The sequence below is a fragment of the Cherax quadricarinatus genome, chromosome 23, assembly GCF_038502225.1.
Source record: "Cherax quadricarinatus isolate ZL_2023a chromosome 23, ASM3850222v1, whole genome shotgun sequence".
Lineage (NCBI taxonomy): Eukaryota > Metazoa > Arthropoda > Malacostraca > Decapoda > Parastacidae > Cherax > Cherax quadricarinatus.
The window spans coordinates 29,916,272-29,943,669 of NC_091314.1; the positions used below are offsets into that span (position 1 = coordinate 29,916,272).

Consider the following 27,398-nt stretch of genomic DNA (forward strand, 5'->3'; position numbering starts at 1 on the left):
GGATAATAACCAGCAGTAACTGATACTTAAATCCAGAAAGGGCAATAAGTGGAGAGAGTAGCATTACTAGGAAAGACAACTGGGACTAAATATGAGCCTACACGACAACAACCCCTCCCCTACCCCCGTAACCATCTCTCCCTCACACACACACACACACACACACACACACACACACACACACACACACACACACACACACACACACACACACACACACACACACACACACACACACCTCTACTAGGCGAATACACACATACACCTCTACTAGGCGAATACACACATACACACACACACAAACCTCTACTAGGCGAATACACACACGCGCACACACACACACACACACACCTCTACTAGGCGAATACACACACACACACACACACACACACACACACACACACACACACACACACATAAACACACACCCTTACTAGGCGAGTACACACACACACGCACACATATACACACACACGAGAGAGAAGGGTGGGTTGATTGCATTTTCCTAGACTGCAGGAAGGCCTTTGACACAGTTCCCCACAAGAGATTAGTGCAGAAGCTGGAGGATCAGGCGCATATAACAGGGAGGGCACTGCAATGGATCAGGGAATACCTGACAGGGAGGCAGCAACGAGTCATGGTACGTGAAGTGGTATCACAGTGGGTGCCTGTGACGAGCGGGGTCCCACAGGGGTCAGTTCTAGGACCAGTGCTATTTTTGATGTATGCGAACGACATGATGGAAGGAATAGACTCTGAAGTGTCCCTATTTGCAGGTGATGTGAAGCTAATGAGAAGAATTAAATCGGATGAGGATGAGGCAGGACTGCAAAGAGACTTGGACAGGCTGGACATGTGGTCCAGAAACTGGCTTCTCGAATTCAATCCTGCCAAATGCAAAGTCATGAAGATTGGGGAGGGGCAAAGAAAACTGCAGACAGAGTATAGGCTAGGTGGACAAAGACTACACTCCTCACTCAGGGAGAAAGACCTTGGGGTGACCATAACACTGAGCACGTCACCGGAGGCACACATCAACCAAATAACTGCTGCAGCATATGGGTGCCTGGCAAACCTGAGAATAGCGTTCCGATACCTTAATAAGGAATCGTTCAAGACACTGTACACTGTGTATGTCAGGCCCATACTGGAGTATGCAGCACCAGTCTGGAAGCCACACCTGGTCAAGCACGTCAAGAAGTTTGAGAAAGTACAAAGGTTTGCAACAAGGCTAGTCCCAGAGCTCGGGGGAATGTCGTACGAGGAAAGGTTGAGGGAAATTGGACTGACGACACTGGAGGACAGAAGGGTCAGGGGAGACATGATAACGACGTAGAAGATACTGCGGGGAATAGACAAGGTGGACAGAGATAGGATGTTCCAGAGAGGGGACACAGAAACAAGGGGTCACAACTGGAAGCTGAAGACTCAGATGAGTCACAGGGATGTTAGGAAGTATTTCTTCAGTCATAGAGTCGTCAGGAAGTGGAATAGCCTAGCTAGTGAAGTAGTGGAGGCAGGAACCATACATAGTTTTAAGAGGTATGACAAAGCTCAGGAAGCAGAGAGGGAGAGGACCTAGTAGCGATCAGTGAAGAGGCGGGGCCAGGAGCTGAGTCTCGACCCCTGCAACCACAATTAGGTGAGTACAGTTAGGTGAGTACACGTGCGCGCGCACACACACACACACACACACACACACACACACACACACACACACACACACGTGCGCGCGTGCGCGCACACACCCGTAAGGACCCCGTTATCAAGCGGTCATTCTACTCTCAGCCTTCCTTCCCCTCCCCTCTCCTCCTAATCCCATAACACACACACACCTCCCCCGCTTCTAAGGGTCACTCATCCTTCTCTCCCCCTCCCCCCCTTAATCCCATCCCTCTCTCTCCCACACATGCACACACACATACACAAGCACACATACACAAGCACATATACACTTGACACAAACACGTACTCCCCCTTCTCCTAACCACCTCTCCCCCTCCCCCTAGCCACCTGCCCCTCCCCCAAACCATCTACCCCCAACCACCTCTCCCCCTCCAATAACCATCCTCCCCCTCCCACACCGGCAGACAGAAAGACCGAGACACACAGGCAGACAGAAAGACTGAGACACACAGGCAGACAGAAAGACTGAGACACACAGGCAGACAGAAAGACCGAGACACACAGGCAGACAGAAAGACAGATAAGCAGAGCTAGACAGACAGACAGACAGACATACATGTTTGTGTGTAACAGTGAAAACAAATAAGGACAGGGTTCCCTGGAGCAGTGCATGCTCGTCAAGTGTCACTCCACTGCTGCACTGTCAGCAGTTTAGTGACACTTGTCTTAACACCATGCTTCAAGAAGTTTCGTATATAATCCAGCATGTCTAAAACATTGCTGAGACCTAGTAAATACTTTGTATATATTTCTAGACAATAGTAAATGACCAAGGCAGGTGAAAATGTTCACCTGTGACTATTTGACTACTATTTCAGTATCTAATATTAGTGCCAGAACAAAGATTGGCTATGAAATCACAAGAACTACTGTAAATTGTAATTATCATAACATAAAAAATATTTAAATTAAATTAAAAACGAGGAAAAAAGGTATATCGGCAACACTTCTGCAAGCAGCAGGACTCGATGTTGCCATGAGGTGAGCATCCAACGCCAACTTTGTGGTCTTATATCTCGGTAAGTACTGATCATAAAAATTTTTTTTTGTCTTATTACACACAGAAAATTGCCCTCTATAATTTAAAATAGAGCATTTTTTTTTTTAATATTCGAAGTGCTGATAGTGAAAACAGATCTACATTTGGACAGTTTAAAGGTTAATAAACTTTGGAAATATGGGCAAAATCTGCTGGGTCAATTGATTAACAAACTGGACCAAGTATATTGTTCATTATTGTTATGGTCATGGCGAAATAATCTCATCTCAGTCTGCTACACTCACCATCACTGGCCTTGCACTCTTTCCCTATTAGTCCGTTAATTAAGGCTGATGAGTGAAATTTGTTAAACCAAACCAAAAAATCTGCTTTTGATAGAAAAACAGTGTGCTTAGTATAATTTTAGCAGTTGTGGGATGATGCATTTTCTGCCTGTCAATAATATTCAAAATGCCAGTTTCAGTGCAAATTATATGAAAAATATTGTGTAAAAAGTAAATGAAACATAAGTGAAATAAAGATAGTTCTGATTCATCTGAGGGAGGTACCAATACCTGCATCATTGATGTTTCTCAGAAATATTTATGTATCTACTATATCACAGATAGCAGTGACAGTGATACAAATAGTGTTATATGCAAAATATATTAGATTTTGTGAAAAAGTAAGTGAAATATATGGAAATAATGTATATTATTTATGTCAGAAGACTGATTGCGAGTGCATCATTGGTAAATATTATTTACCCATTACAGCCGGCTTCCCACAGTGGTACATATTAAATGATAACCAACAAATGTGTGGTGTAAAACTCTAATATGCATGAAAAACAATTATATTGTAATATATTTAGATACTATGTGAGATAAACATTGCTTACAGATTTAAAACTGCACACTTCAACACACAGTACAAAGGTAATGAGATATTTTTTAATTATGTATATTTTTTATAGTTATCAGTTTTTGATGTTCTAGAGTTCTACAAGAATATGTTATTTTATACTATGTGTACTTGTATTTACAAAAATCTGCCTAGAGCAGAACATAACTCCCACCTATGTACACTTTGTTTGCCCAGCCACTGCAGTTTGCTGAAAAATTCCAGATAGTCACCTCTACACAACAAGTTCATGAGAAAATAGGGTGTATATGTACAATAGCTCCCCGTATCCATGGGGGATACATTCCAAGACCTGCCTCAGATAGTAGCGAACCCTATGTACAAGTCGTTTTTCGTTTACATACATATCTGTGACAAAGTTTAATTGATAAACAATGCACAATACAACATCCCTAACATAAAATAATTATAAAATACCCTCCTCCACCACCACATCCACCACCACCACCACATCCACCACCACCACCACCACATCCACCACCACCACCACCACATCCACCACCACCACATCCACCACCACCACATCCACCACCACCACATCCACCACCACCACATCCACCACCACCACATCCACCACCACCACATCCACCACCACCACATCCACCACCACCACCACATCCACCACCACCACATCCACCACCACCACATCCACCACCACCACCACATCCACCACCACCACCACATCCACCACCACCACCACATCCACCACCACCACCACATCCACCACCACCACCACATCCACCACCACCACCACATCCACCACCACCACCACATCCACCACCACCACCACCACCATCACCACCACCACGTCCACCACCACCACATCCACCACCACCACCACCCACGCACCACCACCACATCCACCACCACCACCACATCACCACCACCACCACCACACATCCACCACCACCACCACATCCACCACCACCACCCACCACCACCACCACATCCACCACATCCACCATCCACCACCACCACCACCACCACCCACCACCACATCCACCACCACCACATCCACCACCACCCATGCATCACCACCACCCATGCACCACCATCACCCATGCACCACCACCACATCCACCACCACCACCACATCCACCACCACCACCACATCCACCACCACCACCACATCCACCACCACCACCACCACATCCACCACCACCACCACATCCACCACCACCACCACATCCACCACCACCACCACATCCACCACCACCACCACATCCACCACCACCACCACATCCACCACCACCACCACAACCACTTCCCACCACAATCACCACTACATCCACCACCACCACCACATCCACATCCACCACCACCACATCCACCACCACCCACCACCACACACCACCACCACCACATCCACCACCACCACATCCACCACCACCACATCCACCACACCACATCCACCACCACCACATCCACCACCACCACATCCACCACCACCACCACATCCACCACCACCACCACACCACCATCCACCACCACCACACCCACCACCACCACACCACCACCACCACATCCACCCACCACCACATCCACACCACCACCACACCACCACCACCACATCCACCACCACCACATCCACCACCACCACCACATCCACCACCACCACCACATCCACCACCACAACCACCACCATCACCACCACCACCACCACATCCACCACCACCACCACCACATCCACCACCACCACCACCACCACCACCACCACATCCACCACCACCACCACATCCACCACCACCACCACATCCACCACCACCACCACATCCACCACCACCACATCCACCACCACCACCACATCCACCACCACCACCACATCCACCACCACCACCACATCCACCACCACCACATCCACCACCACCACCACATCCACCACCACCACCACATCCACCACCACCACCACATCCACCACCACCACCACATCCACCACCACCACCACATCCACCACCACCACCACATCCACCACCACCACATCCACCACCACCACCACATCCACCACCACCACCATCACCACCACCACCACCACCACCACCACCACCACATCCACCACCACCACCACATCCACCACCACCACCACATCCACCACCACCACCACATCCACCACCACCACCACCACATCCACCACCACCACCACATCCACCACCACCACATCCACCACCACCACCACCACCAGATCCCCCACATCCACCACCACCATTACATCCACCACCATCACCACATCCACCACCACCACCACCACATCCACCACCATCACCACATCCACCACCACCACCACATCCATCACCACCACCACCACCACATCCACCCACCACCACCACCATCACGTCCACCATCACCACACCACCACCATCCACCACCACCACCACATCCACCACCACCACCACATCACCCACCACCACCACCACATCCACCACCACACCACCACCACCACCACCACCACAACCACCACCACCACATCCACCACCACATCCACCACCACCTCCACCACCACCACCACAACCACCCCCACCACCACATCCACCATTACCACCACATCCACCACCACCACCACATCCACCACCACCACCACATCCACCACCACCACATCCACCACCACCACCACATCCATCCACCATCACCACCACATCCACCACCACCACCACATCCACCACCACCACCACATCCACCACCACCACATCCACCACCACCACCACATCCACCACCACCACATCCACCACCACCACATCCACCACCACCACCACCACATCCACCACCACCACATCCACCACCACCACCACCACATACACCACCACCACATCCACCACCACCACATCCACCACCACCACATCCACCACCACCACCACATCCACCACCACCACCACATCCACCACCACCACCACCACATCCACCATCACCACCACATCCACCACCACCACCACATCCACCACCACCACCACATCCACCACCACCACCACATCCACCACCACCACCACATCCACCACCACCACCACATCCACCACCACCACATCCACCACCACCACCACATCCACCACCACCACCACATCCACCATCACCACCACATCCACCACCACCACATCCACCACCACCACATCCACCACCACCACCACATCTACCACCACCACCACATCCACCACCACCACCACATCCACCACCACCACCACATCCACCACCACCACCACATCCACCACCACCACCACCACATCCACCACCACCACATCCACCACCACCACATCCACCACCACCACATCCACCACCACCACATCCACCACCACCACATCCACCACCACCACCACATCCACCACCACCACCACATCCACCACCACCACATCCACCACCACCACCACATCCACCACCACCACCACATCCACCACCACCACATCCACCACCACATCTACCACCACCACCACCACCACCACATCCCCCACATCCACCACCACCATTACATCCACCACCATCACCACATCCACCACCACCACCACATCCACCACCATCACCACATCCACCACCATCACCACCACCACATCCACCACCACCACCACCACCACATCCACCACCACCACATCCACCACCATCACGTCCACCACCATCACCACATCCACCACCATCACATCCACCACCATCACCACATCCACCACCATCACCACATCCACCACCATCACCACATCCACCACCACCACATCCACCACCATTACATCCACCACCACCACCACCATCACCACATCCACCACCACCACATCCACCACCACCATATCCACCACCACCACATCCACCACCACCACATCCACCACCACCACCACATCCTCCACCACCACCACATCCACCACCACCACCACATCCACCACCACCACCACATCCACCACCACCACCACATCCACCACCACCACATCCACCACCACCACATCCACCACCACATCCACCACCACATCCACCATCACCACATCCACCACCACCACCACCACCACCACCACCACATCCACCACCACCACTACATCCACCACCACCAGATGATAAAAAAATTTTGAAACGTCAAATTGCAACCTCCTTAACCCTTTGAGGGTCTGTCCCGCAGTTCTACAGCTTGGAGCCAGGTTCCAATCTGTAGTACTACGTCATGAGCTCTCCTCACTCAGATAAGCTGTGAGCAGTAAATTTGGGCTTAGATATAAGAGAATGCATCTAGCATTGACTTATATGGGAGAATACATAGATGGGAAGCACTTCACGGCTTCTCTTAGGCTTTGAAGAACTGCCAGCTTTTCTACTTTTGTGCTTTTGGGCCATTCTTACGCAAAATTAAGTGGTATTTTTGGGCCACAGTAAACTGTGGATAACTAAAACCATGGATATCATATCAGTGGATACGGGGGTTCTGCTGTATGTAAATATTTAGTAAATATATTTACTGGATGAACTTGGTCCCAGTTTAACTTTCACTTTTTTTTTTTTTGTTTTGTTAGGTAAGTGTATCAGCACCACTTCCTTCTGGCTCAGAATATAGCCTAGAACTGGATATATGTCATCCAATTAACCCACTAGAGTCGTCCTTCAGAGTTGTGCCTTCCAAAGTAAGTTGAGAGTGAATGATAACTTGTAATATATAGTGTACCTGCATGTTAATGGAATGAAGCATCTTACAGCAGTACTAAACATAACTTGTTGATTAATGAGATTGCAAATTTAACAGTATTTACTAGTAATTATTACAATGGATGTAGTGCATGAATGAGTTAATAGTAGACTGATAAATGCTTTGTAGTTCATAAATATCCAAGAGAAAATAGAACCAGGGAACTAGAGAAAAGGCTTTTTTTTTCCTCACTATAGTACAGTACAGTGGACCCTCGGTTATCGGCCATAATCCGTTCCAGGAGCACAGCCTATAACTGAAATAGTCGAAAACCGAAATAATATTTCCCATAAGAATTAATGGAAATACAATTAATTCGTTCCAGACAAAATTATTCACAAAAAAAAATAATTTTTTTTAACAATTATGTAAGTATTACATACCTTTATTGAAGACTAATGCTGGCTTCTGGAAGATGTGGAGGAGGAGAGAGGGAGGAGTTAGTGTTTGGAAGGGGAATCCCCCTCCATAAAGACTTCAGGTAGCAAAGCCTTCTCTGGGGTTATTTCCCTTCTTTGTCTTATAATGCAACTAGAACCAGCTTGAGAGTCACTGGACCCCTGTCACACAACAGATCTGTCCATAGAGGTCTGTTTCTGGTATGTCTTCAAGATTTCCTAAAGGTGGGACAGGGTTTTGTCACTGAACATGTTGCAGATATGGCTTGTTTCAGTTTGGTCAGGGTGGTGTTTCTCTACAAAAGCGTGCACCCTAGTCCACATTGCACACACCTCTTTAACCCTTTGACTGTTTCGGTTGTATATATGCATCTTACGAGCCACCGTGTTTGATGTATATATACTCATAAATTCTAGCGGCTTCAAATCAAGCAGGAGAAAGCTGGTAGGCCCACATGTGAGAGAATGGGCCTGTGTGGTCAGTATGCACCATATAAAAAAAAATCCTGCAGCACGCAGTGCATAATGAGAAAAAAAAATCCATCCTTTTTTTTTGTAAAACGCCGAATTTGTGGTCTATTTTCGTATAGTATTTATGGTTGTACAGTGGACCCCCGGTTAATGATATTTTTTCACTCCATAAGTATGTCCAGGTGCCAGTACTGACCGAATTTATTCCCATAAGGAATATTGTGAAGTAGATTAGTCCATTTCAGACCCCCAAACATACACGTACAAACGCACTTACATAAATACACTTACATAATTGGTCGCATTCGGAGGTAATCGTTATGCGGGGGTCCACTGTATTCTCGTTTTCTTGGTCTCATTTGATAGAATGGAAAACATGTTATAGAAATAGAGGTGATTTTGATTGGTTTTACTATGAAAAGAACCTTGAAATGGAGTTCAAAGTAGAGGAAATGTTTGATTTTTGCCAATGTTCAAAAGTAAACAAATGATGTCATTGTCCAGTAAATGTCCAACTAGCCATTCTGATATGCAGTCATGAATGAGTTGACATTATTTATACAATTATTACAATATTACAGTAGTCTGCATAACAGTAAATCTTCTATTTTTTGTTTGAATAAAAATTCAAAATAGAAAGCAAGAGTAATATCAGAGGGGCCTGGAGACGTGACTGATGAACAAAGAAAATGTTATTTTAGAACCAGGAATGCCTGCATTGTTCATTCTGGACCCTATTTTGAAATTGGCATATTTTTTAATTTGTGTGAAATTGGCCAAATTGCCAATTTCTGACCACTTTATTGGGTAGTTAAAATCAGTAAATGGGCTGTTTCTTGTACTCAATTGATAGAATAAATGGAGTTCTAAAGAAATAGTTATGAGTTTGGTCAACTGGAATAATGGAATTAGCCATAAATAGGGCTCGAAGTGGGGGAAATCGCCAATTCATTAATATCGCCGAGGCCACTAACTTTGCAAAAGCGTAATTCCATAAGTTTTCCATCACATTTCGTACTTTTGGTGTCATTACCATCGGGAAAAGATTCTCTATCATTTAATAAGAAAAAAATAATTTTTTTTTTTTTTAATTTTTGCAACACCAGGAGACACCTCAGGATTTGGGGTTGCGACAGTCAAGGGGTTAATCTCTGAAGAAGGCACCTCCTTCACACGCTCTTCCTCCTCCTCTGAAGCAAGTTCCTCAGTTGCAGTCTATTGCTGTTCGAGTTGAAGGTCTTGCAGCTCTTCGGTGGTTAGCTTTCCCTTTGGTCCTCCATCAACTCTTCCACACCCTGTGGTCCTCCATCAGCTCTTCCACATCCTTGCCACTTGCCTCCAACCCCACGGACTTCTCCAGTGCCACAATAGAGTCCACTGGGTCGGCAAGGTCGTGATCAGCCTCAAACCCTTCAAAATCCCTCTCTTGGACACAACCTGGCCACAATTTTCTCCAAGCAGAGTTCAAAGTCCTGGAAGTCACTCCCTCCCAAGTCTTACCTATAAAGCTTATGCAGTTGATGATACTGAAGTGATTCCTACAGAACTCTTAGGGTCAACTGAGTGTCCGAGGTCACTTCAAAGCACATTTGAAACACTGCTTTTGTGTAGAATTTTTTGAAGTTAGAAATGACATGCTGGTCCATGGGTTGGAGGAGAGGAGTGATGTTAGGAGGCAAGAACTTCACTTTTATAAAATTAAAGTCCCTAAACACTTGGTCTTCCAAGTCTGGAGGATGTGCAGGAGCATTGTCCAGTACCAGGAGGCACTTGAGTGGCAATTTCTTTTCCAGGAGGTATTTTTTCACACTTGGGCCAAACACATCATTAACCCACTCTTTGAAAATTTGCCTTGTGGCCCATGTCTTATGATTAGCTTTCCACATTACACACAATCTATTCTTGACAACATTGCTTTTCTTGAACACTCTGGGATTTTTCAGAGTGATACTCCAGTAAAGGCTTCACTTTGAAATCCCCACTAGCATTACCACACAACAAAAGAGTAAGCCTGTCTTTCATAGGCTTGTGTCCTGGCAGTGCCTTTTCCTCCTGCATGATGTAGGTCCTGTTTGGCATTTTCTTCCAAAACAACAAGCCTGTTTCATCACAATTGAACACTTGTTGGGGTTCAAATCTTCAGCCTTTACATAGTCCTTAAATTCCTGTACATACTTTTCAGCTGCATATTTACCAGAACTTGTAGCCTCTCCATGCCTTACAACACTCTGTATGCCACTACGCTTCTTAACCCTTTGACTGTCGCGGCCGTATATATACGTTTGCGAGGTACCGTGTTTGACGTATATATACTCATAAATTCTAGCGGCTTCAAATCAGGCAGGAGAAAGCTAGTAGGCCCACATGTGAGAGAATGGGTCTGTGTGGTCAGTGTGCACCACATAAAAAAAATCCTGGAGCACGCAGTGCATAATGAGAAAAAAAAAACTCCGACCGTTTTTTTTAATTAAAATGCCGACTTTGTGGTCTATTTTCGTATAGTATTTGTGGTTGTATTCTCGTTTTCTTGGTCTCATTTGATAGAATGGAAACTATATTATAGAAATGGAGGTGATTTTGATTAATTTTACTATAAAAAGAACCTGGAAATGGAGCACAAAGTACAGGAAATGTTTGATTTTTGCCGATGTTCAAAAGTGAACAAATGATGTCATTGTCCAATAAATGTCCAAATAGCCATTCTAATACGCAGTCATGAATGGGTTGATGTAATTTTTACAATTATTACAGTATTGCAGTAGTCTGCATAACAGTAAATCTTCTATTTTTTGTTTGAATAAAATTTCAAAATAAAAAGCAAGAGTAATATCACAGGGACCTGGAGACATGACTGATGAACAAAGAAAATGTTATTTTAGAGCCAGGAATGTCTGCATTGTTCATTCTGGACCTTATTTTGAAATTGTCGTATTTTTTAATTTTCGTGAAATTGGCGAAATTGCAAATTTCTGACCATGTTATTGGGTAGTTGAAATCGGTAAATGGGCAGTTTCTTGTACTCAATCGATAGAAAAAATAGAGTTCTGAAGAAATGGTTATGAGTTTGGTTGACTGGAATAACGGAATTAGCCGAAAATAGGGCTCAAAGTGGGCGAAATTGCCGATTTTTAAATATCGCCGAAGTCGCTAACTTCGCGAGAGCGTAATTCCGTCAGTTTTCCATCAAATTTCGTTTTTTTGGTGTCTTTACAATCGGGAAAAGATTCTCTATCATTTCATAAGAAAAAATAATTTTTTTTTTTTTCGAATATTTTGCGACACCAGAAGCAACTTCAGGATTTGGCCCTTCGACAGTCAAAGGGTTAAATCTCTCAAACCAGCCTTTGCTGGCCCTAAATTCACTACCAGCAGCACTTGTTCCAGGAGTTTTCTGTAGAAGATCCTCATGTAACTGCTTTGTCTTCTCACAAATAATAAATTCCACAACACTGTCTCCCACTAATTGTTTTTCCTTAATCCACAATAACAGGAAGTTTTCCAACTGTTCCATTATTGGTGACCTTTGTTTCGTTAGAAAAGTTACTCTTTTTGCAACATTAGCGTCCTTGATTTGTCCTTTGCCAGGTTGGGTGTAATTTTTGATTTGTTTTTCCCGTCCATCTTGGCAAGTTCCAGCACCCGCATACCATTCTTGTGTTTATTAGTCACTTCACGCTTAAATTCCATGGTGTTAATCACTTTCTTTACCACAGGAACTTTGCTAGGAACTTTCTTTTGAGCCATGGTTACTTATTTTGTAGTTGCACTACAAAAACCTCACAAAAAACAACAGAAAAAAAGCAAAATATTTGGATGTATGAGCAGAAGCTTCCTCACACACCAAGAGACGCAGCCAAAGTGACACACAAGTGGCCCCTGTTGGCAGACGGACGCGTCTGAAATGGCCGATCACTGAAATAACGGCCAATCACCAGGAGCTGAAAAACCGGCTGATCACGGAATTGGCTGATAACAGGAACGACTGATAACCAAGGGTCCACTGTATTACATAAACCAATTGTGGCTTAATGAAAGATTTGTTTTTAAGAATAAATATCCATGAGTTACAATACTTATATAGGTTCAGTTTTAATTTACAAATTAATGAGACAAGAATATTCTTTGTTGATCATAAGGATTACTAAAGTGAAATCTTTCCCACTTTATTTTATATATTCACAGGGTAGGATCAAATCCACAAGGGTCATACAGTGCCTAGGGACTGGGAGGGGTGAATCAGATTTGATTCAAGGGGAGGGTAACTTTAGTTCTTATGATCCAGAGCCCGTCACTGCCATCAAGGCACCCAACTGAAGTAGAAGTGACAATATGTCATATTTAACTCTTACTTTTCTTATGTTTTGTTAATTCTTATCCACCATCATTGACTGTTGTGACACCAGAGTTATCTTTTATTAGTTAATTAACTACATGTCACTAATTACTGTACAGTAATTTGGAGATTCTTTAATGTAATTAGAATGCCTTGCTCTACTAAGGAAAGAGGTCAAAATCAGCCTGACTGGCCAGATACCAGGCCATGATTAATGAATGGAGGACCAAACTGTCACCATTCCTTGTGCTGAATGACCCACATGGGTCTAGCATGTCATGAAATACAGTGCAATCATGAATCTCTCTGTTATCTTGATTGTTAAGAAAGTAATTGCCACGGAAGGAAAAAATAAATAATACATACAATATCAGCCACCAAAGGAAAAAATATTCACTCCTTTTGATGGTAACTAAATTCCATGTTGTTTTCCCTCATTTTCATGGTAAATGGCTCCTTGCCACTTGAAAGTAGGAAACAGTGGCAGAGGTGGTGAATATCATTAACATTTCAGATTTAGCTTACTGATACCAGAGCAGTACATAAATAAATTTCTTATGATGCCAGGATAGAGAAATTAACCCTTAAAATTTTAAAATATGAGTCACAATTTTATGCTGTACCTTTGTACTCCAGGCTGGTAGTTATAAAATAAATTCATGAGAACTAAGGCAGAAATCTGCAGGTAAAATTTTGTCATCAGAATTAACCATATAACTTTTGTTTTCTCTTGTTTAGTAAACAAGATCAAAGTCAGTTATGAAAACTTGCTACAGTATACAGTGGACCCCCGCGTTACGGCGGCTGCGACTTTTGTGAAATCCGACTTTCGGCAACTTTTTTCATCGAAATATGTCCTTGCGGTTCGTGATTGGCCTCATGATTTGGTGACTTTCTGGTATGCGTCTAAGCGGCATCCCAGCATCAGCGTGCACACAAAGCCAGTCAGTCTCCTGCACCATTCACACTCAGTGTGCCATTGTTTATCAGCGAGTGACCATCATCATGCTCATTCATATGATACATTTCCATTTTTTTTTTTTTGCTTCAAACTGCTAAATAAATCACCATTGGCCCAAAGAAAGCTAGTGCCAGCCCTTTGGTAAAGAAAGTGAGAAACACGATCAAATTAAAGAAAGAAAGAAATTGAAAAATATGAAAGTGGAGTGTGTGTTTCAGAGCTTGTCAGGATGTATGGCAAACACCATTCAACCATCCCTTCGATTGTGGCGAAAGGAAAGGAAATCAAGGAAGCTGTTGTTGCAAAAGTGGTAGATATGCTGACAAAAAAGAGATCACAAATCCTCGAAGAAGTGGAGAGGTTATTGTTGGTGTGGATTACCCAAAAACAGTTAGCAGGAGATAGTGTTACACAGTCGATAATTTGTGAAAAGGCAAGGCAGTTGCATGATGATCTCGTAAAGAAAATGCCTGCAACGAGTGCTGATGTTTGCGATTTTAAGGCCAGCAAAGGCTGGTTTGAGAGACTTAAGAAATGTAGTGGCATACACAGTGTAGTGAGGCATGGCGAGGCTGCCAGTTCTGACAAAAAGTGGCTGAAAAATATGTTCAGGAACTCAAGGGGTACATTGAGGTTGAACAGTTCAAACCCCAACAAGTGTTCAATTGTGACAAAACAGGCCTGTTTTGTAAGAAAATGCCAAAGAGGACCTACATCATGCAGGAGGACATGGCACTGCCAGGACACAAGCCTATGAAAGACAGGCTAACTCTCATGTTTTGTAGTAATGCTAGTGGGGACTGCAAAGCAAAGCATTTACTGGTTTATCAATCTGAAAATCCCAGAGTGTTCAAGAAAAATAGTGTTGCCAAGGCTAATTTGGGTGTGATGTGGAAGGCTTACAGTAAGGCATGGGTCATGAGGGACATTTTCCTTGATTGGTTCAATGAAGTGTTTGGCCCCAAGAAATACCTCTTGGAAAATAAATTGGAACTCAAGTGCCTCCTGGTAATGGACAGTGCTCCTGCTCATCCCCCAGACTTGGAAGAGCAAATGGTGCAGGAGTTTTGTTTCATCACAGTGAAGTTCTTGCCCCTTAATACCACTCCTCTCCTGCAGCCCATGGACCAGCAGGTCATTCCAAACTTCAAAAAACTGTACACCAAAGCAGTGTTTCAAAAGTGCTTTGAAGTGGCCTCAGACACTGAACTGACCCTAAGAGAGTTCTGGAGAAATCACTTCAATGTCCTCCATTGCATAAACCTTATAAGTAAGGCTTAGGAGGGAGTGACTTCCAGGACTTCGAACACTGCTCGTAGAAAATTGTGGCCACAATGTGTACAGGAGAGGGATTTTGAAGGGTTTGGGGTTAACCCTGAGGAGCCTGTGCCAATTGTGGAAAGTATTTTGGCACTGGGGAATTCCATGGGGTTGGATGTGAGTTTCGAGGATGTGGAAGAGTTTGTGGAGGACCACTATGAAGAGCTAACTACTACAGAGCTGCAAGAGTTTCATCTGCAACAGCAACAGACCACAGCTCAGGAAATTGCTTCAGAGGAGGAGGAAGAGAGATGGAGGAAGATGCCTTCTTCAAAGATTAAGGACATTTGTGCAGTGTGGACAAAGGTGCAAACATTTATGGATGAACTTCACCTTGACAAGCTGTTGCAGGCCATGTTGGCAACATGTACAATGACAGTGTTGTCCCATTTTAGAGATGTTTTAAAGAAATGCCAGAAACAGAGCTCTCTGGACAGATATTTTGTGTGACTGGGGTCCAGTGACTCTCAAGCTGGTCCCAGTGCCATTAAAAAACAAAGGAGGGAAGTAACCCCAGAAAAGGACTTGGTACCTGAAATCTTTATGGAAGGGGATTCCCCTTCCAGACAATAGTGTACCTTCATCCTCTCCCCTCCTCCCATTTTCCATCCACCCAGAAATTTTCAATAAAGGTAAGTGTAATGTTATTTTATATATGGGTGTACTTGATTTCTCATTGTTTTCTGTATGTAAATCTTTATTTAGTTTGAATTTTTTTTTTTAATATTTTTGGGTGGAACGGATTAATTGGATTTTCATTATTTCTTATGGGGAAAATGGTTTTGCCATTAAAATGGCTTGTTCTGTTGTATGTGCTCTCTCTACTAGTAATAGTTCTTTTCTTTGATGAAAGTTTCTAGAGTACTTGGCTTGTATTTTTTCCTTTTGTGGCAACTACTGTAAAATTTCAAATATATTTTGTCTATTGTCAGTGTTCATAATTATTTTCAGATAGAGGTGAAAATGAAGAAGGTGGATGGTATTCGATGGGCGTCTCTCGAGGGAGATGGTTCTTCCCCAAATGTGAAATCAAATCTCACAGGTGCATATATTATGTATTTATTATAGTTTTTTGTTTAAAAAGTTAAATCCTTAATTAAATGAGGTAAATGCTACTTATAAATAGGTGCTTATTCAGTTTCAGGCAGTGTTATAATATATGTGGAAAACTGACTAAATTTAAATTTTTTTCTAATCCCTAGGTTTGTTTTCAAAATAACTTTTGAGTGGTAATTAGGTAATTACCATTTTTTTTTTATCTGCTGTTTCCCACTGAGGCCGGGTGACCCGAAAAAGAAACACTTTCACTATCATTTACACTCTCACTGTCATGTAAATGAAAACAAAATGAATAGGAAGTATCTGCTTAAAAAGAGCAACATTAAGCTGTTACATATATAAGTTTTTAATGATAGATTGGTTGATGTAACATATGTATACAGTATGTTCGAGAGAAATAGCTAAAGGTTACAGGTATACGTTGATAATGTGGAGTGTTAGGTTCCAGACGACAGCCATACAATGAATATCACCTTAAAGTAAATAACAGCCTTTTTTTCACTTGCCAGTGCATATAAAACCCTAAAAACATGTTTACACTATCATTTATTAACCCTTTGAGGGTCGGCAGGCCCACTCAGAGACTTGTTTTCAGAGTCGCCCAAATTTCAAAAAAAAAAAAAAAAAATTCTTATGAAAAGATAGTTTTTTTTTTTTCTAAACATTATAGGCTAAACAAAAAAATTTTACCATCAATACTTACCGTGATATGGAGGCGTGAAGTTGACAGAAAATGCCCTATGCATGGTATCATCGCCGACTGCCGTCACCCGGTATTATTTGATTTTGTTTTTTAGGTACTATTATTTTTTAATTTTTTTTTCCAAGTTACTTTTATGGCCTGTGAGACCAATATTAGCACTATTTTATAAGTTTTTTCCCTTTATTTACTACACAATAACTCCACAAACACTGTTGTCCTTATAAATATTGTTTATAATTGTTGTTTTCACACACAAATGATATAAAATATTGTTTATTACTATTTTTCTATATTTTATATACACATATACAGTCACAGGGAATGTTTCTAGAAGTTCTGCAGCCTGTGGAAGTCTTTGAAACATGGCATCATGCACAGTGGTGTTTTACACTCCTCACACAAAACGAGTGTCTCTGCGTTGTTGTGGGCGTTTTTTTGTATGTGCACAGATGTAACACCTCTTCTGAGCCTTTTTCTTGAAAGCAGTAACAGGCAGTTTTACTAGGAAGTGATCACCATGCTTCAGACGAGAAGGTAGTTGTTGATAATTTAGTGGGCGGTCTATTGCAGGTGTTGTTCCTTGGTACTTGAATACTATTTGTCTGATGACAGACAAACAGAATTTGCCATATGATGGTTTGTTTCTGGTCCTCATCTTATACATATTATAAGCATTGAGCATGGAAATGTCCAGAAGATGGAAAAAGAGTTTTATGTACCACTTATAACTCTTGCGAACACAATCAGCAAACCCAATCTGCATGTCACATTTGTCCACTGAGTGCATATTGAGGGTGTAATCAATCCCAGCTGCAGGTTTTAGAATGGGTTCGTTGCTTTCTCTATGCTGCCTGCCAGTGTCTGCCATTTCATTAGGGTGAACTGATAACAACAGTGTGACATCTAGTTTGTCATGCCACCGAAATGCCATGATGTCATTGGCAGCAAACGCCTGCACCTCACCTCTACGAGTGCCAGCGTCAAACCTGGGCATATGCTTACGAGATTTGCACGCACTGTGCCACACACATCTGCCATGTTCACTCGCAAAAAATCACTGAGAGGCTTGTGTACCATTTTTTTTTTCCCAACAAGTCGGCCGTCTCCCACCGAGGCAGGGTGACCCAAAAAGAAAGAAAATCCCCCAAAAGAAAATACTTTCATCATCATTCAACACTTTCACCTCACTCACACATAATGTTTTTGCAGAGGTGCTCAGAACACAACTTTTTAGAAGCATATACGTACAGTGGACCCCCGCATAGCGACCTTAATCCGTGCAAGAGGGCTGGTTGTTATGCGAAATGTTCGGTATGCGAATGAATTTTCCCCATAAGAAATAATGGAAATCAAATTAATCCGTGCAAGACACCCAAAAGTATGAAAAAAATTTTTTTACCACATGAAATATACATTTTCCTACACACAAAGAGAAGGATACATGCACAATAGTAGAGTAGTACATGCACAATATATATTGTGCATGTACTACTATACTAAATGAAGAATAAATGACACCTTTATTGAAGATGCAGCAATGACTGATAAGACACTGTGTCCTGGGAGTGCCTTTTCCTCCTGAGTACTGTAGGTCCTGTTTGGCATTTTCTTCCAGAACAGGCCTTATCACACTGTGTATGCCACTACGATTCTTAAATCTCTCAAACCAACCTTTGCTGGCTTTAAATTCACCAATATGAGCACTAGTTCCAGGCATTTTTCCCTGTTCACCTGGGTGTTAGTCGACTGGTGTGGGTTGCATCCTGGGAGACAAGATTAAGGACCCCAATGGAAATAAGTTAGACAGTCTTCGATGACACTGACTTTTTTGGGTTATCCTGGGTGGCAAATCCTCTGGGGTTAATTGTTTCTTGGTATTCTCAATAAGCCACACCAACAACGGTGGTACAGCAGCAGCAGCAGCTGACGGTGGTACAGCAGCAACAGACGATGCTACAGCAGCAACAGACGATGCTACAGCAGCAGCAGACGATGCTACAGCAGCAACAGATGATGCTACAGCAGCAGCAGACGATGCTACAGCAGCAGCAGACGATGCTACAGCAGCAACAGACGATGCTACAGCAGCAGCAGACGATGCTACAGCAGCAGCAGACGATGCTACAGCAGCAGCAGACGATGCTACAGCAGCAACAGACGATGCTACAGCAGCAGCAGACGATGCTACAGCAGCAGCAGCGATGCTACAGCAGCACCAGACGATGCTACAGCAGCAGCAGATGATGCTACAGCAGCAACAGACGATGCTACAGCAGCAGCAGACGATGCTACAGCAGCAGCAGACGATGCTACAGCAGCAGCAGACGATGCTACAGCAGCAACAGACGATGCTACAGCAGCAGCAGACGATGCTACAGCAGCAGCAGATGATGCTACAGCAGCAGCAGACGGTACTACAGCAGCAGCAGCAGTTGACGGTGGTACAACAGCAGCAGCAGCTGACAGTGCAGCAGCAGCTGACAGTGCAGCAGCAGCTGACGGTGGTACAGCAGCAGCAGCAGCTGTACCACCAATAGTAGCGATGGTTGATTGGGGTTTATTATACAACCTGGCCAGCTCGGAGACACGCACTCCACTTTCATACTTATCAATGATCTTTTTCTTCATCTCTTACCTGGAGTTTACCTGGAGAGAGTTCCGGGGGTCAACGCCCCCGCGGCCCGGTCTGAGACCAGGCCTCCTGGTGGATCAGAGCCTGATCAACCAGGCTGTTGCTGCTGGCTGCACGCAAACCAACATACGAGCCACAGCCCGGCTGATCCGGAACTGACTTTAGGTGCTTGTCCAGTGCCAGCTTGAAGACTGCGAGGGGTCTGTTGGTAATCCCCCTTATGTGTGCTGGGAGGCAGTTGAACAGTCTCGGGCCCCTGACACTTATTGTATGGTCTCTTAACGTGCTAGTGACACCCCTGCTTTTCATTGGGAGGATGGTGCATCGTCTGCCAAGTCTTTTGCTTTCGTAATGAGTGATTTTCGTGTGCAAGTTCGGCACTAGTCCCTCTAGGATTTTCCAGGTGTATATAATCATGTATCTCTCCCTCCTGCGTTCCAGGGAATACAGGTTTAGGAACCTCAAGCGCTCCCAATAATTGAGGTGTTCTATAGTAATTCTCGCCCTTATTGCTGTAGGGTTGGCACTAGAAGCTTTCTTGGGGCCCATGGTCACTTATTTTCCAGAAAAAATCACCAAAAACACTGTAATAATACGAAATGTTCCGATTGTATGCTTGGATGTTACCGCAGAGGCTGGCTGGTAAACAATGCCACCGGCGGAACATGTGAGCGTGGCTCAGGCCGCACATTGGACGCGTCTCGGACGAAGGGCGGTGAGCGGGTTTTTGGGCGGTATGCGAGGCTAAATTTTTGCGATCAAAGCGATCGGTATGCAGATTGTACGGTATGCGATGCATACGGTATGCGGGGGTCCACTGTATAAAGATACACAACATATCCCTCCAAACTGCTAATATCCCAAAACCCCTCCTTTAGAGTGCCAGCATTGTACTTCCCATTTCCAGGACTTAAGCCTGGCTATATAAAAATAACCGGTTTCCCTGAATCCCTTCACTAAATATTTCCCTGCTCACACCCCAACAGATCGTTAGGTCCCAAATACCATTCGTCTCCATTCACTCCTATCGAACACGCTCATGCACGCCTACTGGGAGTCCAAGCCCCTCACCCACAGAACCTCCCTTACCCCTTCCTTCGAACCTTTTCGAGGACGACCCCTACCCTGCCTTCCTTCCTTCTACAGATTTAAATGCTCTCCATGTCATTCTACTTTGATCCAATCTCTCTAAATGACCAAACCACCTCGACAACCCCTCTTCAATCCTCTGACTAATACTTTTATTAACTCCACACCTTCTCCTAATTTCCACACGCCTAATTTTCTGCATAATATTTACATCACACATTGCCCTTAGACAGGACATCTCCACTGCCTCCAACCGCCTCCTCGCTACTGCATTCACTACCCAAGCTTCACACCCATATAAGAGTGTTGGTACTACTATACTTTCATACATTCCCTTCTTTGCCTCCATAGATAACATTTTTTGACTCCACATATACCACAACACACCACTTGCCTTTTTTCCCTCATCAATTCTGTGATTAACCTCATCCTTCATAAATCCATCTGCCGACCTGTCAACTCCCAAGTATCTGAAAACATTCACTTCTTCCATACTCCTCCTCCTCTTTTCTATGTTCACTTTCAACTTTCTACCTTTACGCACACTCCCAAACTCATCCACTAACCTTTGCAGTTTTTCTTTAGAATCTCCCATAAGCACAGTATCATCAGCAAAAAGTAACTGTGTCAATTCCCATTTTGTATTTGATTCCCCATAATTTAATTCCACCCCTCTCCTGAACACCCTAGCATTTACTTCTTTTACAACCCCATCTATAAATATATTAAACAACCATGGTGACATTACACATCCCTGTCTAAGACCTACTTTTACCAGGAAGTAGTCTCCCTCTCTTCTACACACCCTAACCTGAGCCTCACTATCCTCATAAAAACTCTTTACAGCATTTTGTAACTTACTACCTATTCCATATACTTGCAACATCTGCCACATTGCTCCCCTATCCACTCTATCATATGCCTTTTCTAAATCCCTAAATGCAATAAAAACTTCCCTACCTTTATCTAAATACTGTTCACATATATGTTTCAATGTAAACACTTGATCTACACATCCCCTACCCACTCTGAAACCTCCTTGCTCATCTGCAGTCCTACATTCTGTCTTACCTCTAATTCTTTCAATTATAACCCTACCGTACACTTTTCCTGGTTTACTCAGTAAACTTATTCCTCTATAATTTTTACAATCTCTTTTGTCCCCCTTCCTTTTATATAAAGGGGCTATACATGCTCTCTGCCAATCCCTAGGTACCTTCCCCTCTTTCATACATTTATTAAACAAAAGTACCAACCACTCCAACACTATATCCCTTTCTCCCTGCTTTTAACATTTCTGTCATGATCCCATCAGTTCCAGCTGCTTTACCCCCTTTCATTCTACGTAATGTCTCACGTACCTCCCCCACACTTACATTCTGCTCTTCTTCACTCCTAAAAGATGGTATACCTCCCTGGCCAGTGCACGAAATTACTGCCTCCCTTTCTTCCTCAACATTTAAAAGTTCCTCAAAATATTCTCGCCATCTACCTAATACCTCCCTCTCCCCATCTACTAACTCCCCTACTCTGTTTTTAACTGATAAATCCATACGTTCCCTAGGCTTTCTTAACTTGTTTAACTCGCTTCAAAATTTTTTCTTATTTTCATTAAAATTTCTTGACAGTGCCTCTCCCATTCTATCATCTGCTCTCCTTTTGCACTCTCTCACCACTCTCTTCACCATTCTTTTAATCTCCATATACTCTGCTCTTCTTATAACACTTCTGCTTTGTAAAAACCTCTCATAAGCTAACTTTTTCTCTTTTATCACACCCTTTACTTCATCATTTCACCAATCACTCCTCTTTCCTCCTGCCCCCACCCTCCTATAGCCACAGTTATCAGTATATAATATATGCCCCTTACCAAGGTATGGTTCTATCATTGTTCTAACCACATCACCAGAGATGCCCAATAACTTCCTGGTATTTTGCAATGTATATGCCAGTTTTAAAATAGGATCCAGAATAAACAATGCAGACATTCCTGGCACTAAAATAACATTTTCTCTGTTTATTAGTCACGGCTACAGGCCCCTCTTATATTACTCTTGCTTACCATTTGGAATTTTTATTCACAAAAAAATAGAAGATTTACTGTTATGCAAACTGCTGCATTATTGTAATAATTGTATAAATAATGTCAAGCCATTTTAGCGCTTCTTCTTGATTGTAATAATAATCTTGACTACATATTGGACTGGCAGGCGGACAGGTATTGGACGGTGACGTCATTTATTTACTCTTGAGCTTCGCTAAAGAATAGAACATTTTCGCTACTGTGAGTGCAATTTCAAGGTACTGTTCTTCATGAAAGCAATCAAAATCATATCTATTTCTGTAATATACCTTTCATTCTATCAGAAGAGACCAAAAAAATTAGAATCTAACCATAACAACCATACAAAAATATACCGCTAAGCGGCTGCTAATGGCTGAGAAGTGAACTCCGCTATTTATGGTCTGATTTCCTTCATTTTTGGTGTACGTGAAGAAGTATCTTTCCATCATACATTGCCCAAGTTTGAATAAGATAACCCAACAAACAACTGAGAAAATGATAATAATCTAATAATAATAATAATACATATATGTATCTTTATTTACTACACATACATGTACAAGGTATACAGGCCTAGCTGACATCAGTGACATACTACTGTATAGAAAGCCACTTGTTATGCTGAGTATTTCAAGAAAATTAGGTCAGTGTCCCAGGATAAAACCCACACTACTTGGCAAACACCCAGGTACCCATTTACTGATGGATAAACATAGACAACAGGTGTAAAGAAACACGCCTGATGTTTCTACCTTGGCTGGGAATTGAATATTTACCAAAAATCATATACAGGTCTCCCTCAACATTCACGTTTTCAACTTTCATGGGCTTCACACATTTGCGAATTCCCAACCGCCAATTTCCTAGCCATCAAATTCCCAGCCGCCGAATCATATTTAAGTTTCCCTCCACCTGCGAGTCCCTGCTACCCTCCCTCCGACCCCCGCAACTGGCAGCCAGCCCTCCCACCACTCAGTGTGGTGAGTGTTTTGTTTGTTCATTATTTGCTTTTAAACTACAGTATAAATAATGTAAACCCATTCATGACTGCATATTGGAATGGCTTTTCCGACAGGTATTAAACGGTGACATCATGTGTTTACACTTGAACACAGCAAAGAATCAAACATTTCTGCTACAGCTAATAATAATAGCTAATAATAATAATAATAATAATAATAATAATAATAATAATAATAAATACGATATAATTGAAGAAGGAAATTGTACAAAAATACGAGGGAGTGGTTGACACATCGTCAGTGTGGCTTTGTTTATGCTGGAGTGAGCATTTGTCTCCGTGCTCTTCCAAACATTTCACAATAATTCATTGTGTTTGGTGCTTGTAGATTGAGTGTGACTGGAGTGGTAGAGGCAGTGGTTGAGGCAGTGGTTGAGGCATCTGTTGAGGCAGCGATTGAGGCAGTGGTTGAGGCAGCGATTGAGGCAGTGGTTGAGGCAGCGATTGAGGCAGCTGTTGAGGCAGCTGTTGAGGCAGCGGTTGAGGCAGTGGTTGAGGCAGCTGTTGAGGCAGCGATTGAGGCAGTGGTTGAGGCAGTGGTTGAGGCAGTGGTTGATGCAGTGGTTGAGGCAGCTGTTGAGGCAGCGATTGAGGCAGTGGTTGAGGCAGCGGCTGAGGCAGCTGTTGAGGCAGCGATTGAGGCAGTGGTTGAGGCAGCGGTTGAGGCAGCGATTGAGGCAGTGGTTGAGGCAGCAGTTGAGGCAGCTGTTGAGGCAGCAATTGAGGCAGTGGTTGAGGCAGTGGTTGAGGCAGCTGTTGAGGCAGCGATTGAGGCAGTGGTTGAGGCAGCGGTTGAGGCAGCTGTTGAGGCAGCGATTGAGGCAGTGGTTGAGGCAGCGGTTGAGGCAGCGGTTGAGGCAGCGGTTGAGGCAATGGTATTTAATAACATACATGTTAATAATAATAATAAATGTTAATAATAATAACATGTACTATTGTTATTTATAACATACATGTTATTAACCCTTTGACTGTCGAAGGGCCCAATCCTGAAGTTGCTCCTGGTGTCGCAAAATATTCGAAAAAAAAAAATTATTTTTTCTTATGAAATGATAGAGAATCTTTTCCCGATTGTAAAGACACCAAAAAAACGAAATTTGATGGAAAACTGACGGAATTACGCTCTCGCGAAGTTAGCGACTTCGGCGATATTTAAAAATCGGCAATTTCGCCCACTTTGAGCCCTATTTTCGGCTAATTCCGTTATTCCAGTCAACCAAACTCATAACTATTTCTTCAGAACTCTATTTTTTCTATCGATTGAGCACAAGAAACTGCCCATTTACCGATTTCAACTACCCAATAACATGGTCAGAAATTTGCAATTTGGCCAATTTCACGAAAATTAAAAAATACGACAATTTCAAAATAAGGTCCAGAATGAACAATGCAGACATTACTGGCTCTAAAATAAGATTTTCTTTGTTCATCAGTCATGTCTCCAGGTCCCTGTGATATTACTCTTGCTTTTTATTTTGAAATTTTATTCAAACAAAAAATAGAAGATTTACTGTTATGCAGACTACTGCAATACTGTAATAATTGTAAAAATTACATCAACCCATTCATGACTGCGTATTAGAATGGCTATTTGGACATTTATTGGACAATGACATCATTTGTTTACTTTTGAACATCGGCAAAAATCAAACATTTCCTGTACTTTGTGCTCCATTTCCAGGTTCTTTTTATAGTAAAATTAATCAAAATCACCTCCATTTCTATAATATAGTTTCCATTCTATCAAATGAGACCATGAAAACGAGAATACAACCACAAATACTATACGAAAATAGACCACAAAGTCGGCATTTTAATTTAAAAAAACGGTCGGAGTTTTTTTTTTCTCATTATGCACTGCGTGCTCCAGGATTTTTTTTATGTGGTGCACACTGACCACACAGACCCATTCTCTCACATGGGCCTACTAGCTTTCTCCTGCCTGATTTGAAGCCGCTAGAATTTATGAGTATATATACGTCAAACACGGTACCTCACAAACGTATATATACGGCCGCGACAGTCAAAGGGTTAAATACCACTGCCTCAACCGCTGAATTATTGTGAAATGTTTGGAAGAGCACGGAGACTAATGCTCACTCCAGCATAAACTAAGTCACACTGACAATGTGTCAACCACTCCCTCGTATTTTTGTACAATTTCCTTCTTCAATTATATCGTATTTATTATTATTATTATTATTATTATTATTATTATTATTATTATTATTATTACTATTGTTATTATTAGCAGTAGCAGAAATGTTCGATTCTTTGCTGTGTTCAAGAGTAAACACATGATGTCACCGTCTAATACCTTTCCGAATAGCCATTCCAATATGCAGTCATGAATGGGTTTACATTATTTATAATGTAGTTTAAAAGCAAATAATGAACAAACAAAACACTCACCACACTGAGTGGTGGGAGGGCTGGCTGCCAGTTGCGGGGGTCGGAGGGAGGGTAGTAGGGACTCGCAGTGGTTGAGGAAGTGGTGGAGGCAGTGGTGGAGTCTGTGGTATTTAATAACATACATGTTATTGAAGCATAACATGTATATATTTAGTACAATTTATGACGTTTTCATGTATTTTATGATTGTTCATGGTTCAACAAGTTAAGGAAGTAGTATTGTATTATATTTCCCTACAATGTATTGAGGCACCAAACATTCACGGTTTTTCAACATTCGCGAGGCTCTTGATCCCCTAACCCTCGCGAATGTTGAGGGAGACCTGTATGGCTAACCCAAGCCAAGTACTAAAAATAAGCCACATTGACTTTTTTGGGTTATCCTAGGTTCTCTACACATATTCTGCTATGTGTGATAATCTATATAGAGAAAATAGCTTTTTTGTTTCAGGTTTATGGTGCAGTTCGAGTGTATATCACAGTTAGCCATGTGCTATACTCCATTTTCTTTAACCCTTTGAGGGTCGACAGGCCCTCTCCGAAACTCGTTCTCAGGGTCGGCCAAATTTAAAAAAAAAAAAAAATTATTTTCTCTTATGAAAAGATAGAGAATCTTTTCCCGATCATAAAGACACCAAAAGTTTGAAATTTGATAGAAAACTTACGGAATTATGCTCTCGCAAAGTTAGCGGTCTCGGCGATGTTTACGTAT

At 43.2% G+C, this 27,398-nt stretch overlaps 1 protein-coding gene across 1 annotated transcript in view; it reads left to right on the forward strand.

Annotated features, from left to right (window-relative positions):
- Positions 1–27,398, forward strand: part of Sgt1 (suppressor of G2 allele of skp1) — a 130,877-nt gene that overhangs the window by 44,917 nt on the left and 58,562 nt on the right. Inside the window, exons 7-8 of the mRNA XM_053772291.2 lie at positions 8,053–8,160; positions 16,657–16,747. Coding sequence (XP_053628266.1) covers positions 8,053–8,160; positions 16,657–16,747 — 199 coding nt within the window. The remainder of the gene's footprint in view (positions 1–8,052; positions 8,161–16,656; positions 16,748–27,398) is intronic.